Below are 13,071 nucleotides of genomic sequence, written 5' to 3'. Positions count from 1 at the left end.
GATGCAAACTGTCCCTACTTCAACTCTTGATCGGATAAAAACAAAATACAGACATATTTTTTCCCTGTACTGTCGAAAAGTGCTCTAGCAAGTGTGATGGTCGTAGTAAGGACAGTAGTATTATTCGAGGAGGTGATTTCGTGCATGGATCGCCTCAGCGAGCCGCGCAGTGCATGTTCATGTTTTACCTTCTCACCCCACGAACATGCAAGGTCAGTGCGGACATCGCTTTACTTGAAGGCTCTTGCGCTTCCATTTTGCATGGTGAATACGAGGCCGAGCTGTCCTCATCCGCTCTACATTGGCGCTCATCACGGTCAAATATAAACGAATACTCCCCGTCAGGAGTACGTCACCAGGGCTAAGCCCTTTTGGAAGATCTGCAGGTAGCGCCAATATCGATCGAAAAATCCCACATAAACATCGCGTAAAATTCATGTTTATTACAAGCCTACACCAAAAGTATATCTCGCTCGCGAAATGTTTCGGCTAACACTTTTGTTCGATACTCCCTGGACCTAGTTGTATGTGCACGCAGAACTCCTTCGTGTACGTATCCAGCATCCGCAAAGTTGTCCAGTTATGTGTGACTTCGCCAATGCACCCACTTGCGAAGGTTGAATATTGGATGTGAAGGTGAGTGGACGGGCTCACATTACCAAAGCCGCACCCGTATTCACTCTTGTCGCTCGTAGAGGACGCGGGAAACCAACTATATGTCATCACTCCTCACCACTCGCCCCTGGCTGGGCCACCAGCACTATCACTAGTAGATCTCTTGAGATTGGAACCCTCGCGAGTCGAGAGACAAGTAAGGCATTCTACAGCCTGTATATCGTTGCTCCGAGTGTTACCTGGAGCCGCTAAGAGCGAAGAGAGGACACGTATAAGTAGTAATGAAAGGGGAAGAAAAGTAACGACGAACAAGGTGAAGTCGAGCATCAACGTCAAGATATCCCTCTTGATGTATTGAACGGGCTTCCAGCTTGTGTCCATGGATGAAACTACGTCGTGAATATGACTTAAGGATAAGGATTGAAGGTAAGGACATGTATGCGATAAGCTTTGTGTATTGAGATTTACCTTCGCACACGCATGCCGAAGACGGCCCCCTCCATCATTCAAGCCTCAAGCCGTCGTGTTCAACCACACACAGAGAAATTCCAACATGGTGCAACATTGCAAATATCCACGTACTTCTGTACATATATTGCTAAGCCTCTTGAAGTTATCAGGCTGAGGGGCGCACTGGGAGATGAACTCACACGCGACTGGCAAAGCACACTAAGTAGATGGTCGCTTCCGCCTTGTGTGGGTGTTGCGCAACCATACCCAATGTCTCTCGTCGCTGTAAGCAGACAAGGAGGTCGAGGAGGGCAGTGAGGTACTTATAATGAAATGAAGGTGTTCAACGGAACGGGCGACACAACTTAGTGGCACTGACAAAGGCCCAGGAGGACGGCGCGTGGGTCCGCGTGCCATGTGCAAGCCACGCAACAGTCGCGTGAATTTTCTTTTTCTTTTCCTTCTCACGACTGCGACGTGGACCTCTCGGATCGTCTCCTCTTATGCTCGCGTCTCCCTTCCTTCACCTTCCTTCCTTCCTTCCTTCCCAATCCTTTAGCATACTTCATTCTTCGCTATGGCCTATTGTCCCTCGCGCCGGCAGATCCAAATGGACATGTTAATAAGCACTTTGAGTAGGACCTTGGCCTCCATCGATCTCACCTGCCTGTGCAGCGGCTACACTCAAAGCTTCTGTCGGAACTCGTTCATCGGTCAACATTCCTCGAGATGACAGCTATGTGTAAAATCCCAGTGGGCTCGGCATTGCGTAAGCTCAGGTCGTGAAGACGACGGACATCGAAGAAGAATGGGGACGACATTCTAGTGAAAACGGCTCGGGACCGTTGCTGTCGTCAGGTACGTCAGTTTCGAAAATGCGTGAGTTACAGGGACGAGATCTATGTCCAATGTACTTGTCCGTCTGCCTTGTGAACTTTCGTTCAGTCTCCTTCCAGGAGCGAGTCGACTTCCGACTGCCAACGAACAGCATTGTGCATCGCATAGCTGATGCCTCGAGGGTTGTCAGTGACGTCCTATTCGCCGTGGAAACCTGTTTCCGCCTGTAACATCTCTTCCACTCATACATACCGTCGAGATGAAATGGCGATGCACACTTCGTTCGACTGAACAACCCTGCGCGCACAACACATGCAAATGGTGCGTTTACACGTTGCTGCACAGGGCCTTAACTTCTGAGGCCCTTCAATACTGAGTCAGACTCGTCTGAAGCCTGTGTTTTCTTGGCTAAAACTATTCTCATCGAAGCCACGATCATGGTATTCAAGCAGGCTGAGGCTTGTTCTCTGTGCCGCAGACCGTAGTCTATAACTGCATGGGCGCTCAGTGAGCGCAGCCTATGGAACCGGTATGTAAACCTGCTCGGCGATCGTTTCAGTTAGTACCCCTCAATGTAACCTACGGCTCCAGGGGAAGTGTCCCGAGATCTACGGTAGCCGATGCAGAACACGATACATAAGAGCCGCTGCTGAGTTCCGCGAACTCTGCAACGTCCGCTACCCTCGTCTGTCATCCAGGATGCCTTTGGCAATGCGCCACTCCAACCACAGCTGCCTGTTACCAGCTCTGAGCGTGCTTCTTGTGACCTTTGCCTTGGTAATTGCCCATTCCGTCCGCCGTCGCAACAAGCAATATCGTCTATCCTATCCCCCTGGTCCACCTACGTGGCTCGGCATTAAAAATCTCTTATATGTACCGAAAGGCCCCAAACACATCGAATATGCACGATGGTCTCGAAAATACCACAGTACGTCTTTGATAGTCATTCTTCCTGGAAGACTGTTGTTTGACACTGCTCTACGGTACGCCATCAGGCGACGTCGTTTCGTTCTCTGTTCTAGGTTCCCGGACAGTCGTCGTCAACTCCGCGAAGGCCGTCAAGGCCATTTTCGAGCAGCGCTCTTCCATCTATTCCGACCGCCCACATTTCGAGATGTTATTCCTGTATGTACACACCGCCTTCTTCGCTGCATTCTCGTCCCTTCGCTGATTCCACTTACGGTCAGGATGGGATGGGATTGGAGTGTCGGATTCATGCATTACTCAGACTATTGGCGGGATCATCGCCGGCTCTTCCAGACTCATTTCCGATGGGGAAGCATCCATCGTTATTACCCCGTTCAACAGTCTCTCGTTAGGGGTCTCTTGAAGGACTTTTTGAAACATCCGAATGACGTGTTTCACTTGACCAAGCAGTGAGTCGTATCTGCCCTGGTTCTGCTCTTGTTTTCTTTGCCTGATTGTCTTTCTTATCGATAGCTATGGAGCTACCTATCCAATCAAACTCGCTTATGGACACGATATCGATACCGATGCCGAGAAATATATGCAGACTGAAGAGCAGGCCGTCATCATGCTTGGGAGCGTCCTGTTTCCGGGCTCCGTGTTATTGAATGTCTTCCCTTTCTGTACGTCTCCGTTCCAATACACTCATTCTAGTCCAAGCCCCTGAGTATCACAATTGTCCTAGTGAAACACTTCCCGAAGTGGTTCCCAGTAGTGAATGGGTTCAAGACATACGCCGAAAAATCGAAGGTTCTTACCGACATGCTGCTGAAAGGACCTTTTAGTACGATTACAACCGCCATGGTGAGATGTCCGCTGTGCTGTCTAGAGTCATCAAACTAACACGAATGATTGCGGAAGACATCACGTCCTGCTTCACCCTCTTTGTTAAATTCACTTCTACAACGGAAAACGGATCATGGAGCCATCACCGAGGATGAAAAGCTCATCCGTAGCTTCACTGCTAACGTGCATGTCGGTTCGTTATCATCATTGTTCGTCTATCTGACCCTCGGACTTACGTCCCGTCGTCTTCCTCTTCCAGCTGCAGCTGATACAGTTCGTCGTTAATGGATGTTTCCCCCCACTCACCGACTAACGACTACTCCTTATCATCGTTTTCTTATGTAGTCCATGTCAGCGCTCACCAGCGCTATTCTAGCACTTCTACTCCATCCGCACGTCCAGGCGCGGGCCCAACGCGAGATCGACGAGGTGGTTGGACGGGATCGTCTTCCGGATTTCTCCGATCGCCCACGGCTCCCTTTCATCGATGCAATCTGCCGGGAGGTGTTGAGATGGAATGTAATCCTGCCGATGGCAATCGCTCATGCGAGTGTACGAGACGATGTGTACGATGGTTACTTCATCCCGAAAGGTAGCGTATCATTCATCTTTTGTAGTTTCGTTCCCTGTATCGTTCCTAATATTCCCTTCCATTTTGTCTTGCAGGCTCGACTGTCGTGGGCAACGTTTGGTGCGTATGATGTTGGTTCAATGCGATCATTTTCAACCCAGCTTACCGTCTGCTCTTAGGGCCATTCTTCACGACCCAGAGACCTACCCGGATCCCGAAAGGTTCATGCCTGAGCGTTTTATCACTGAAAATGGAACACTCTCGGATGACGACGTTCCATATGCCTTCGGATTCGGAAGACGGTACGTATGAGCGCGTAGTATCATACTCCGGCACTTGCTGAAGTCTGATCCAACAAATCGTTATCCAGAGTCTGCCCAGGACGATATCTCGCGGGCGCATCGATCTGGTTCTTCGTCGCATCTATCCTATCCGTATATAACATCGTACACGCAAAGGACGAGAACGGAGACGATATCCCGGTGGATCCGAAGTACGTCGGTGACGACGTCAGGTCAGTGTGGCTTCCATTGTTCCCTTCCTTGATAGCTGGGCTGATGTATGTTCAGCCACCCCATGCCATTCCCATGTGCAGTACAACCGAGGGACGAACTCGCAATGAAAATGATAATGGAAGCTACTGTCGACACTCCTTAAATATTTACATGTTCCGTACGAACCAATTATGCTAATTTTATGACTTTAATGAAGTTGATCATGATGTGTCCGCACTGAAGCTGATGTCTGCATTTTGAAAGCACTGAACCGCCACCTTTTTAATCCCCTCCACAGCCTTCGCCTGTCCACTAACGAAAAAACTCCATCGAATCACCAATTCGCCACTTGCTCCCGACAAGGACAAGAGCCAACCGCGATGAGGTTAGCCTATCTGATATATACAGCTTTTTTCCAATGCCTAGTGGAAGACGTTACGGTAAAGTCTATACTTAGCATAAGGACTTTGTCAACTCATGAGCGCAACATCCGAAGTGGTGTGTGGGTGGCGTGGAAACTGCCGATTATATCTTCAACGTTTTCTCGAAATGAACACCGTTTCTTTGACGAAAGTCACCTTTTCCTTTTGCGAACGCGCAGTCATAACATCGTGTTATCGAGATGTACAAGCGAAGTCTGGTGTGATAACTAACCTACGCCAAGACACATCGGATCAGTTGCATCACTGTTCCCTGCCTCTATATAGCAGGTTTGCAGGTACGAGCCGTCCGTATATCGAGAACGACTTCCTACGCCCTCCAAGAGACAAGACTTCCACTGATTTATATGACTTCAGGTAATGGAGAAAAGGCGGAGTGGCAAGGTTCGTGAAGCTAAAGAGAGTTGGTATACAGGAACGGCACCTTCACGAAATATTGTGCCGCGCAGCGACATATCACAGCGTAATGACAAGTTTCACCGCGCTTACCGGGTTCAAAGTCACGTGAATATCGAAGTATGTATATAGTGCTTAGCAGCAAAAGCTAGGTTCGCTATCTCTCGTTATTGAGGTAAAGGACAAAGGATGCGAGGTACCATGAGGCGACTTCTGCTATCAGCGCAGAACCTGTGCGCTTCGTCTAAATTCTAATGGTATCTATGGTGCACACCAGAGTGTCCCGCGTATGCGGGCTACGAGACCACTCGTGGGTGCTTCATGAGGGTCAAATGTCACAAACTTACACGGATGCCGCGGTCGAGGTATAGGGATTTCATTCTGAGACCGCACACCATGGTAGAATTAAGCAGCAGACCAGACATGAACGAGACCTTACGTTGAAACAGGAACCGTAGGTTATCAAACAGAGATCAGATGGTAAACTCACATGGTGCCAATCTCGAAAGTGAGTGCGCCACAAAAACTTGGCCAGAAATATAATTCTGGAATACTTCGAGACCACTAGGAGTGGTATAAGTAAATAAATGCATTTATGTCGTGTGCGGCCTACGGATACCAGATCGCTTCATTCAGTCTGATGCTGCGATGTTCGTACAGAGATAAAAATCTCGTGACAATCATTTCAGAGTGCGTTCTGGCCAGTATTACACTAAGCACAGAAGTGCCGTAGCATCGCACTCGGAACTGCCGGGAGAGTCCAGTTGCTTTTGTCTGGTGCGCAGTATGGTCGTAATCCGAAGAGATATCGCATCTGGTCACCAATAACTCTCGAAAGCACAGGGCAGCTCGAAAAAGATATATTTCGAAAGGTATAAAAACGGTCGGGTATGCGCAGGTGGGAGACACCTCTCACAGGATATCGTCTCTATTGTTTCATAAGCCCCACATCGTCGAACTCATTCACTATCAATACATCCTACTTCATATCGACATGAAACTCTCGCTCGTACACGTTGTTACTGCCGCCCTCTGGCTTGCGACTGCTACCATTGCCAGTCCTACCCCTCTCAATATTGAAAGGAGCGATCGTACGTCTCATGATCCTGTTGAATACCACAATGCAGCGTTTGCTAAAATATACCTAGTTGAAACTGACGGTAGAAGCGGATATAACCGCGTGCGATGTGCCGATGCTCTCGCTGCCATCGATATAGTGAAGAGGTCCGAAGGTGTGTCATTATCATTCTGTGTATCTCGACATTCTCCTATGTGCCCATTCTATTTCTGACTCGTTGCAGCGGAGACCGACGGGAGAAGCGGCTACAATATGCGTGCTGAGCGTAAGTTCGAGTTTGTTTATGAGCGTGATACCTCCTTACCACTAGACCATTTATGTTTCGGTAGTGGAGACTGACGGACGTAGCGACTACAACAAGCGCAACGAGGGTGAGTATTTCGTTCGTGTTGAGTGCGAGTCGTCACGTACTGACAAGGTTATGCTCACTTGTAGATGAGACGGACGGGCGCAGCGGATACAACAAGAGGGCCGTCAGTAAATAACCTCAATGCACATCTTTGTCACGCTTACCCAACCTGATGTATCCAGTGGAGACCGATGGCAGGAGCGGCTACAACAAGAGGGCAGAATGTGAGTTCACCATTAACGTTCTAGATAGCGTTGATCAAGATATCCTCATTCAAACAGTGGAGACTGATGGAAGGAGTGGTTATAACAAGATGGACGAATGTAAGTTCATCGTTGGTACTTCGGACAACGTAGACATGACTGACCTGTGCTTCATGCAGTGGAGACCGACGGCAGGAGTGGGTACAACAAGAAGGCTGAGTGTGATTTCATCATCCGAATATCTTGCGCATCTTTCACTCACTGAGAACGTCCACACAGTGGAAACCGACGGAAGGAGCGGCTACAACAAGAGGGCTGAGTGTTAGTTCACCATCCGGAGAGTTTGACAGCTGTTCACTCACTGAAAGCGTTCTATAGCCTCGTTCAGAGTTGATATCGAAAGAGTGTTCAAACACTCTTTCGACAGGTCTTGTACGCGTTCTCGACTCTTGGCGTCGAAACACTCTGATGGCCGAGTAAGAGTATTCATTCGGCATCGCTCCTGATTGGCTCACAAAGGAGTGTTTCGACTGCCAAGACCGAGGACCGTTCAAAGACTGTCGAAAGAGTGTTTACAGCTGCTTTCACAACTCTAGACAGGGTACGAAATCTTCTCGGTGTGCCAAACATCAATTTTGACGGACCAAACACACAGCCTCTGCATTCATTCTCTGCCCGAATGGGGCATCCGTACACGACCAACGTAAGAGTGTGGCGTCGTGAGTGAGAAGAAAAGAAATTTGAGATCCGCTCGCAGTGAAATCTAGCTTTGTTTGGTCCATCCTCGTTTCTGTTTGGTGCAGGCGAAAGATCTTGCCCCCTGTCTAGAGGTGTGAAAGCAGCTGTAAACACTCTTTCGAAGCCAACTCTGCACGAGGCTTATGCAGTGGAAACTGACGGAAGGAGCGGCTACAACAAACGCGGTGAGTACGAGCAACGGCTATGATGGTGAAAACGTGCTAACTACCTACCAAGATTGACATTCTTCCAAACCTTCAGAATTCCAGTCCCATGGAGATTGCAACGTCGAAACGTGTACGAGCGATCCGTGATTCGGGGTATTTGTTGGTACCTTTCCTGATGTGTAACCATTCGCCTCAGCTGAGTTAGGGCGCGGAGTTGTTGTATAACGAGGAAGTGAGACGACTACGGAGAGTGGAGCGGAGCCGGACGCCACATCTGATCATCTCTCGTTCGACGTGACGAGTGATCCTTACAGCGCTGTGCTCGCCACAGGCGTGTGAGCTGACCAACTGAGACCTCGAACCACCTGGTATGATCCGGCACTTGCACATGCACAAGGTCGAGAGAATATGATTGAAAAAATGCACTAAATTGGGTGCATGGAGTATGTAACTCATCTCTCTACAGAGTCTGCAGCCACCAGTCTCATATTTAGGAGGGATCATACCTAAAACATTGATGAGAGTTGTATATTATATAATTGTTGACTTCCGACAATGCTCCCTCCTAGATACTGTCTCTCAGCGATTGCTTGAACCACAAAGATATAAGTATGGATGAATTGGGAATTTTTCGGAAGTATAACACATTCACTCTGGCAAGAGGAACGACTTGCATGACACTGAGTTGCGGCTGGCCACAGCAATGCTGCAAGTGGCGCTGATTTTTGCAACAGGGGTCCCTGTGCGGTGAGCTCCGATCTGCTCCGAGAGCCGTGGCGAGACTGTGGCAAGACGAAATTTCGAAACGCGTTTTTCCGCATCGAGGTGAATGTCGCTGTAACCAGATTGTCACCATCAAGTGTTTTCTCGCCAGGATAAAGCATTGATCCTGTGGTACGATCATGGAGATTGACACCGCGCAACCACTAGCCTTCTCTCGGCGCGCAAGCCCTGAGTGATCATTATATCTCAGCATCGCCGCCGTACTGCAGCTCGCACACAGGTAGACCGTCGACGCTTATAATTCATAAGTAGTATACGCAGAGTGGCCTTCTTAATATTAAGAGAGTGACGCACTGCTCTGCATAACCGTCATGCTCTGTCCGACAGAAGAGGAAGACCCAAGATACTCGGCCGCCGTAGACGACACTAAAAGGCATTGACGCCCCAAACCATACTTTTGATGGCCCACGTATCTATCATCAAACAGGGGGAGAATGACAGGAATAGCGAAAGGTACAGAGTTTATTTGTGGAGTCGGCCAAGAACAGATCGCCCTAGACAGTACAGCTCGTGAGTGCGTCAACGGACTATGCAAACAGGAACCAAATAAAAACAGGAAGCGAGCGATGGTATGAATGCGGCGACTTACGGTTATATGCGCAAAGGACGATGCTAGCAGCGAGAGAATAAAATCAATTGAAAATCTCAAATGTATTGAATCCAGTAAGGCTTTAGCAAGCCAACCTCGAAGGCTTTTAGGAGCAGCAGTTTGCCAGTAAAATAGACATACGTTTCTCTACCCCAATTTTGCGCCACCAGCGTCGTCCACGAGAGCAACCATCGGATCCGTCTCGGGCCTCAGGCTACCTGACGACCTGCGGTATGTAAATTTAGCGTAGAGCACCAAACACGCAGAAAGACAACCTCCTCAAGACACAAGGTTTCGAATCCGATCACGGATAGAGCAGTAGCTGGTAGGGTATAAAGGTCAGTACGTTCTGCGCAGACGAATAGACTAACAGACGCACCGTCGAATCGCACCACATCGCATCTTCTGATCCCTTAACACACTACTATCTTAAATCCTAAGCATGAAGCTCTATTTATTCAATGCCATTACTGTCGCAATCTCTCTTGCGGTTGCCATCGCGGCTACTCCTGCTCCAGTCCAGGCCGAGAGGGGCGAACGTACGTCCTACGGGTCCAGCTATGCGAGTCGTTGTGACCTACTGAAATGATACTACAGTCGAAACTGATGGCCGGGGCGGGTACAACCGCGTGAGGTCCCCAGAGGCTACACCCGCTGTCGACGCTATGAAGAGAGCTGAATGTGAGTTTTGGCCGTTGCCCTTTGAGTGTCAAATCTCGGAATGTGTCTCTCACCTGGTCCCCTACTCGATGCAGTGGAAGATGACGCTGGGAGAGGAGGATATAATAAGCGAGCTGACGGTTAGTAATATATATAATTCCTTAGGGGTCGTATCCCTCCACTCACACATAATCGGTGGCCGACTTCCTGTAGCTGAGGCGGATGGACGTGGCGGCTACAACAAGCGTAGCGAAGGTTGATATGGCCTTTCTCTCTCGCATCCTACCAAACTATACTGACATCCAACTGCGTGGGTACAGCCGAGACTGGCGGGCGAGGCGGATATAACAAACGTAGTAGATGGGGCGGATATGATATACGTTCCGATCGTAAGTTCTGTCGTGCTTGCGCCGTGTGGTTCGGGACGCTGAGGGCAGCTCTGTACCTAGTCGAAGGAGACGGCCGTGGTGGATACAACAAGAGAGCTGATCGTCAGTGATGTTTTGGGTCAATAATTGGATTTCACTCACCTAAACTGCCCCATCCATTAGAGACCAACGGCAGAGGTGGCTACAACAAACGATCTGAGCGTCAGTAGCAAGTCGTTGCATTTCAGGCGCATTACTCACACTTATTCTTCTGTATAGTCGAGACCGACGGAAGGGGTGGTTACAATAGGAGAACCGACTGTGAGTATACACGAGTCGCTAGCACTATGAGTCGTTTTCCATCCGCTCACACGGTTTTCATCCAGTGGAGAGCGACGGAAGGGGTGGCTACAACTGATGCAGTGAGTGCTTCGAACCTCACAATAGTTGCATCCTCACGAGCTCGCAAGCTGACACCACACAAAGAGATGCATGGCTCGCGCTACCCATTCGTGAATATCCATCATTGAGACATCGTGTTGCTGTCCAGTTCGGCGTAGTCGTCGTATCCGTGGATGAGATGAGTTTGTACGAGTATTTCGGAATCCAATTTTAAGCACGAGAGCCAAGCCGAGGTTCTTTCTGGTTCATTGTTCAGCGAGGAGTCTGCGAAACTGTACATGTTGTGATGAAGGTTGGGCGCTGAGCTACAGGCGGCCGAGTGCGAACTCCTGCGTCCTGTGCTAAATATAGCTACTCGTGCCGCATCCACCGGCACTCCTGACCCCCAACAATTTAACCCAGATTTAGCACTCAGTAAAATGGGGAAGTTAAATACTAACTTTAACCACCGATTTGGCATGGGTTTTCGGGCTCCTTAAATTTGAAATTTATCCGTCCGCTGTAGAACCAATATATGCAAAGTTTGCACTACTTTACCGGCCATGTAAATTTGACGATTTTACACGGGTTAAATTCAGAAACAAATGGGTCATCTACCATCGAAGGGTTTATCTGCCGGATGAACCACGGAATATTCGAAATTTATCCACACCCATGAGGTGGGACAAACGTATCATATTACAGACATTTTACGTACACGAAAACACGGAGAAGTTCGATATTTATGGAGACTCAATATTGTACGCTCAAACCCAGTACAAAGATGCCGGTAAACAACACATTTACGCGGTATCGTCGAGGTCCATTTTCCCTTCACGAAAACCAGTAGATGTACATTTTCTTTGCTGGAACTTGGAGGCCCGTTGAGCAGGTGCTCTGCCAATGCCATGGCCCAACAAACTTAGACGAATAGAATGTGCTTTGCACCGGTCACAGCAAAAGAATGCTACCGGAGACAAAGCGAGTCTTCTCCTCTATTGCTAAGCACTTCTCCGCCTCACCCACAAGTCTCTCCTCGCTCACTAATACTTCTACACTCCTTCTGATCCTCTCTCCCGCACCACCTACAGTTCTACTCTTTTTCCTAATCCTCTGCAATGCGACCAGGAGACGACCATAACCTACCCTGATACCGTCCTCTAACATCGCCTTCCACACCATCGTACACTTCATAACGTTCTCCCTCGTCCGATCACCCCTCTTCATCATATCTTCCTCCGTCAGATCATCGGAGGGAGGCGGGGCATATGCCGTAGAGGAACGGTTTTTGATTCAGGCGCATCGGCAACGAGGGATGAGGTTAACGACAGCGGGACAGGCACTTGGGTACATACGGGAGCTTGAACCGAGGATGACGATGAGGATGTGGCGGTGGCGACAGGCGCGGATGAGGGTGTAGGTTCTTCAACAGCCACAGCACCACTCGCCGACGACCCTGATCAGTGGGCACTTCCTCAATCACAGATTCCACAGACGCAAAGACAGCCTCGACTGGCGTGCCCCTGCTTTCTCCGCTATGCTCTCCACCATCTCGATCACACTCGTGCTTCAAGTCTCCTCCGGCTCCGAGTCCTCCACCACCAACACCACCAACACCATGCTCAACCTCGCCTCCGTCCTCTTCCTCTTTCATTTTAGGCCCCCCTCCATACTTTTCGCACTCTGCGCTGAGACACCTGCTCCTCCCTCCTGTCCGTCCCACTCAACTCCACGGCCACCTCCCGTATCCTCTCTACCCACGGATCCACCCACCTCCTCTTCAACACCACGCCTCCCTGACCCACGCCTCTCTCACCCCCGGCGCGCTCTTCACGTATGTGATGCGCAAGCCGATAGCCCTCCAACGTGTATTCACGTGTTTTGAGCGCTAGGGTGTGGATGCAGGGTCGTGCGAAGTGGTGGTAGTGCGACAGGGCGGTACTCACCGGACAAAGTATCGATATTGGACGCGACGATTCACGTCGCGCGATACACGAACTTCGAGACGACGTGTCTGTCGTACACCGGCAGAATCCTGCTTTCCTACTCCGATACGATTCTAACTTGCCAAATCGCAGGTTAGGCTGTCCACCGGTGTCGTCTTCTCCAAGACCTTATCCGCCACGAAGAGGGCTTTGTCCGACGCCGATCTTGCCTATTCGACTTTTGGCGCGTCGACAGGGGGTGATTAGGGCATGGT

At 49.6% G+C, this 13,071-nt stretch overlaps 4 protein-coding genes across 4 annotated transcripts; all 4 read left to right on the top strand.

Moving 5' to 3' along the window:
• The first annotated feature begins 2,522 nt into the window (after positions 1-2,522).
• Positions 2,523-4,905, top strand: STEHIDRAFT_122235 (cytochrome P450). Its single transcript, XM_007305095.1, has 12 exons — positions 2,523-2,830; positions 2,898-3,027; positions 3,090-3,278; positions 3,343-3,491; positions 3,554-3,672; positions 3,730-3,847; positions 3,914-3,927; positions 4,000-4,246; positions 4,321-4,345; positions 4,405-4,527; positions 4,596-4,739; positions 4,795-4,905. The coding sequence occupies exons 1-12, from the start codon at positions 2,614-2,616 to the stop codon at positions 4,880-4,882; spliced, it is 1,563 nt and encodes a 520-aa protein (XP_007305157.1). The 5' UTR covers positions 2,523-2,613; the 3' UTR covers positions 4,883-4,905.
• A 1,644-nt stretch (positions 4,906-6,549) lies between these two features.
• STEHIDRAFT_157824 (uncharacterized protein) lies at positions 6,550-7,504 on the top strand (the record flags this gene model as incomplete). Its single annotated transcript, XM_007305094.1, has 9 exons — positions 6,550-6,646; positions 6,704-6,787; positions 6,857-6,898; positions 6,963-7,004; positions 7,069-7,110; positions 7,165-7,206; positions 7,264-7,305; positions 7,365-7,404; positions 7,465-7,504. 9 exons carry the CDS (start codon positions 6,550-6,552, stop codon positions 7,502-7,504), a joined length of 471 nt encoding a protein of 156 aa, XP_007305156.1.
• Positions 7,505-9,904: 2,400 nt separating this feature from the next.
• STEHIDRAFT_157823 (uncharacterized protein) lies at positions 9,905-10,908 on the top strand (the record flags this gene model as incomplete). The annotated part of the gene is made up of 9 exons (XM_007305093.1): positions 9,905-10,001; positions 10,060-10,143; positions 10,218-10,262; positions 10,336-10,377; positions 10,443-10,511; positions 10,572-10,613; positions 10,674-10,712; positions 10,770-10,811; positions 10,877-10,908. The coding sequence occupies 9 exons, from the start codon at positions 9,905-9,907 to the stop codon at positions 10,906-10,908; spliced, it is 492 nt and encodes a 163-aa protein (XP_007305155.1).
• A 1,500-nt stretch (positions 10,909-12,408) lies between these two features.
• STEHIDRAFT_157822 (uncharacterized protein) lies at positions 12,409-12,756 on the top strand (the record flags this gene model as incomplete). The annotated part of the gene is made up of 1 exon (XM_007305092.1): positions 12,409-12,756. One exon carries the CDS (start codon positions 12,409-12,411, stop codon positions 12,754-12,756), a length of 348 nt encoding a protein of 115 aa, XP_007305154.1.
• Positions 12,757-13,071: the final 315 nt, after the last annotated feature.

This window comes from Stereum hirsutum (genome assembly GCF_000264905.1).
Source record: "Stereum hirsutum FP-91666 SS1 unplaced genomic scaffold STEHIscaffold_8, whole genome shotgun sequence".
Classification (NCBI taxonomy): Eukaryota; Fungi; Basidiomycota; class Agaricomycetes; order Russulales; family Stereaceae; genus Stereum; species Stereum hirsutum.
The sequence above is the reverse complement of the archived record's forward strand: the minus strand, read 5'-3'. Positions and strand labels throughout refer to the sequence as shown.

Coding starts and splice junctions, on each gene's coding strand:
- STEHIDRAFT_122235 (XM_007305095.1), top strand. CDS start 2,614: ATGCGCCACTCCAACCACAGCTGCCTGTTACCAGCTCTGAGCGTGCTT. Junction 3,028..3,089: donor CATTTCGAGATGTTATTCCT/GTATGTACACAC, acceptor ACTTACGGTCAG/GATGGGATGGGATTGGAGTG. Junction 3,492..3,553: donor ATTGAATGTCTTCCCTTTCT/GTACGTCTCCGT, acceptor CAATTGTCCTAG/TGAAACACTTCCCGAAGTGG.